The 4,727-nt window shown below is 33.3% G+C and overlaps 1 protein-coding gene across 1 annotated transcript; it reads right to left on the bottom strand.

Moving 5' to 3' along the window:
• Positions 1–1,226: 1,226 nt before the first annotated feature.
• On the bottom strand, positions 1,227–2,668 carry LOC124640321 (lipid droplet-associated hydrolase-like; the record flags this gene model as incomplete). Its single annotated transcript, XM_047178037.1, has 2 exons — positions 1,227–1,948; positions 2,488–2,668. Coding segments are annotated over 2 exons (903 nt in total), but the record flags the coding sequence as incomplete, so codon positions are not given.
• Positions 2,669–4,727: the final 2,059 nt, after the last annotated feature.

Genomic DNA, 4,727 nt, shown 5'->3' with positions numbered 1-4,727 from the left:
TGCGATATGTAAGCCGGCGTCCACACCGCCACAGATCCCAGTCAATTGAATACTGTATTCATTATTGATTCTGCCGCTTCTAGTCGTGTTTGTGGTGAGTGAAGAGCTCCGAAGGTCTGTTTACTTACTCAGATTTTGGTAGATCTGTAAATGCATTACAGAATAAAGAATGGAGCATAAGAAATTAAATGTAACAATTTTATTTAAATAAATTATAATAAAATTGCAGATTAATAAATGACGTACGTAATTAACATTGAAAAGGTCGATGACCTAGAGGTATCTTTAGCAAATGCATAAATTGGAATAATTATTTAGTTTGAATCTCTGAACTTATCTGAAATTATAAAAGTATCAAAATCTGGTATTTCAACTACATATATCCATATGTAAAGTCAATCTATATACTGAAAATATATCTATTGGATTCGCGACTCGTACCTACGTCCTATATATAGAAGATTTACGTGACAGAACTACCTCTGTTTTATATCGCAGATAAAGTCCTTTAGATCCGATTGAAGGCGAGACGTCGGGACCCCGATTCAATTGTTGTTTGGAACTTCACAATATGGGAAATTGACAATATGCTCTCTTCGAAGGGACCTGTTGCGATCCAACTTTATCAAACGCTTTTATTCATCTTCCAGTAACTATGTTTGTTGAGAAACTTTATTACAGTTTGCATCGTAGATGTCTTTTAAAGTCTTGACTTAAGTGTCTTTCTTACCTTTAAAATGGTATCGATATAAGCAGGCGCTTTATAAAATAAAAACTGAAAAAATCTAAAACAATGGGAATTACCAAAAAACCCTTGATTTAAGAGACGAGAGCCACGAGTACCTGTAGGGTATTACGAATATAAGATATGCAACGTAATAACATTTTATTTTAGTTAATATTTAATACATTTTCTGTAAAAATCTTAAACCATAATACAAACTCAAGTTTCTTGGAACTCCATACAGCGGGTTACAGTATTTTCAGCTGAAGTTCACGCCGAGCTTAGTAGAGCTTACCCATGTATGAACTATTTGCATACAAGTGCAGCAGACCGACATAAAACAGAGATGAAATAAAAACAATAAAAAAAGAAAATATTGACTTACACTTTATATTCCAATAATAATTCTGTTCACATTATTATAAATTAATTATAAATCTACGTACAAATAACTGTTTCAGTAATTATTAACTCAAACAACTCAATTAATTATTTCGAGTGTTCATTTACGTATTGAACGGTTACCATTGTTTAAAATTAAATTGCTCACAACTTTGGCTACGAGCACAGACGATTTTAAAACAAAGGCGTGATCTACATTGACTCGTTTGAACGTGAAGTGTGGTACTAAGTTCTTCAAATCTTGTATGTGATGCATCGGTACCCATTCATCTTGTGTGCTGTATACTATGTTAGTCATAATATGCTTAACTTTCTTAATAGCTGCTGTATTAAGTTGTCTTATCCTCCCCATTGACTCATAAGCTAACAGCATAGATTTTTCTTGTAGCAGAGGATTGAGATATATCGTTACCCGCTTCACGTAATACGAAGGTAATGAATTCAAGTACAAATAAACTTTGATGCCGACCAGTCTAATTGATGGAAGTAACTGAATAATAAACAAAAATAAAAGTATAATTCCGTGGAGGTATCTTATAAAATTGTTTACGAGTTTTCCATTTTTGGTTTCCGAGAAGTTTTGCAGCGTTGGAAATAATAAGTTAACTGAAGATATTCTTTTTGTGAGATGGTCGTTTTTGTGTAGGAGTTCCATCAGTAGCCAGGCTCCGATCGAGTGTCCGATGAGATGTAGTTTCTTCTTTTTATCGAAATGGTTGTTTATTAAATCCAATTTATGTTCTATCTGGCCTTTTATATCGTAAAGGCTCTTGCTTGAGGCAGCATCATTCAGGTATTCTCTGTCGTCGTGACCAGCGTGACCTGAAAATATGTAAATAATTACGATTATTATTGATTGATTAACCATTATGATTGCGACATTTAGGTATAACTACATTTTTACAGTCGGTCATTACCCTAGATCTAAGGTTTAAGTAATGTTAGAGTCGTGATTCGTGGGATGAAAATTTTATTCGGCCTATAGCGGTGTATATTTTAGATCTCTCTTTTAACTGACTGCATTATGATGCTTGCACCCTCCATCTTAAACTACTTGAGCTTGCAAGAATTCCTTTAACATATCTGCACATTCAACGTCGGTCAAGTCATATCACATGTTACATATACAAGTCAATCACGTTGGCCTTTCTCCAGACATAAAGCCGCATTAATATACTGCAGTATAATAGCCGAACTCATCACGTGTCCTGATTACAGCTCGGTTCGAATTTCAAAGCGTCGACACAACGCAACAATACTGGCCAGTAATACATACAATGCAGCAAGGAGTATTCGCTCGAAATTGTTATTGCTCCGAGCTAAAGAGGATACAAATAATGTTTGAATCAAAAATCGCTTACCAACAACGCAGACAGGTAGTTGAGTACAACGGTGCAATTGGTCCGCGAACTCCCAGTAGAAGTCCGGTATTCCCGGACACCCAGTAATAACAATAATCACTTCGGAAGTGCACTTGAACGGATCACCAAACGTTATTAAACGAGTTTCTACGTTATTCAGCCGCTTTGTTGTGTACATTTTTAGTTATAATAATGTTTTTTTTAAGAACACACACACGGCCTTCGCATCCAGTGTCAACTGTCGACTGATCATCAGATTTGCAGTGAAGGCAAAACGTATTTCAGAAATAAATTAATATTAAATCTAGGGCATCGGCTAAATATTGACATGGTTATATAATAATATTGAGAGTTTTTTTCAATTATTATATGGGTAATTAAATAGGATGCGATTAATAGAATGCGTTCAGTTTCGAACTATGGACAAAGATTTCTTACGTTGCAAGTATTGTGTAATGACAAAAAATACAGGTATGCTTATGCTCTGCATAAGTAACTCGTAAACGTGAATAAAACTGGTCTTAACGACGTCAATTTCAAAATTATATACTTAAATTAATCGATGGCATTAAAACACTTGATTTTATCTTCGTTTTGAAAAAAGTGCTTTGAATAGCTATCTTAATAAATAAATGGATGTTATAGTGCAAACACTTAAAAAACAGAGCGGTACCTATATATAAAAGTGCATTTGATTTTTATTTTTTTTTATGTCATATGCTTTATATTGTTATAAATTATATTGTGCATGTTTATCTGCCTGATCGCTTTTAATTGTGTTTGTTCGTTTAATTTTATTTTTATAATAATACCACATGAAAAAATATTTATAGGTACCATTAAATGTCAAGTGGTAGGTACAGCAATCCTTTTGAACGAACGAACGAATGAGGTGAAGCAAATAAGAAATAACTTAAACACAGACTATACTGTATATTATTAACCTAAAGACGAAATTGCTGCCCTAAACAAAAATGAAATATATTACGAGCGAATACGGTCCGTTTATCATACAGTGAGAATTCATCTGTAGATACAAACTAGACTTTATTTGTTCTTGTATATGGTTGGTTTTCGGTTGTCGGTTTTTGTAGAGGTGAGTGACACCATCGCGTATGGTAATAGAGGGTTGTGTGATTTGCGCTCATGAGATTCAATTTCACGCACCTGTATGATTGACGGGGACATTATGCAGGTGTTCAGCCCTCCACATAATTTACTATTTTATCATTTCTCGGTATGTCGTTTGTTTCGCAAAGAGAATTATGTTTAATATTTAGTATTGTTGCCAAGAATTTTTAGTTGTATTTTTGTATGAAGTGTGCTGATTAGGGAAAGGAAAATTGCTGGGGTTGCGTTAGGAAGTAGGGAGTCGTTGTGACTTTATCACGTCTAACATTATTTAGTTAAATCGAGGAGTTTTCACCCGCGGGACGCTGTTGAGTTTCCTACGAGTTTTCCTCGTAAGAATTCTTCGAGATAGGACTGAGTTCGGTTATCTGTTTAAGGCATTAGGGGCTGATTTTTTAAAATTATAAAAATAATAAAAAAGTTTTAGAACAAAAGCTGGTTTTCATTTGTTTCATTTAAATGACGAAAATAATGTTTTTTTATTAAGTCAGAAAAGAAATGATAATTTTTATTCTATCTATCATACACCATGAATAGATACAGATCAGTTTATTGATCGTCAATACCCCGTGCATTAAAATTTTGATATACGATACCTACCATTGCCTAGCTAGATCATACAAACCAAACAGTAGGTATTCGTTGAGTGTTATAATTGAACCTACAAAGCATTAAAATATGATTATTTATTAAAACAACAGCAAACAATAATAATTAAATTCAGCATAGTACCCTATTAATCACGCACGATAGTTAGCAAAGCTTATAGCGAATTAAAACTTAATTCCAAGTTGTATTAAACATAAAGTATGAATAATATTGACGCTATGATATTTAAGAAGTAATTATTCACATAATCCACGCCTGAGAGCTCTTAATACAAATAAGTCTGTTTTATAAATTGGAAGGTAATTTTCAAGTGGAATTTTTGGGGATCCTTTTTGTAAAAACGTTTTTAAAGCTGGTACTAGTTTTATCCCTATACCTCTATTATAAGCATTTTGAACGAATTACTTCATTTAAGTCCATGTGTAGTGTTAAGTATTGTGTAATAAAAAACTGTCGATATCAATTCTTGTAGTGATATCGACAGTACTTTTAAGTCTTAA

This window comes from Helicoverpa zea, chromosome 20 (assembly GCF_022581195.2).
Source record: "Helicoverpa zea isolate HzStark_Cry1AcR chromosome 20, ilHelZeax1.1, whole genome shotgun sequence".
In the NCBI taxonomy this organism is placed as follows: domain Eukaryota; kingdom Metazoa; phylum Arthropoda; class Insecta; order Lepidoptera; family Noctuidae; genus Helicoverpa; species Helicoverpa zea.
Note: the sequence above shows the minus strand (reverse complement) of the source record. Positions and strands in the feature narration are given on the sequence as shown.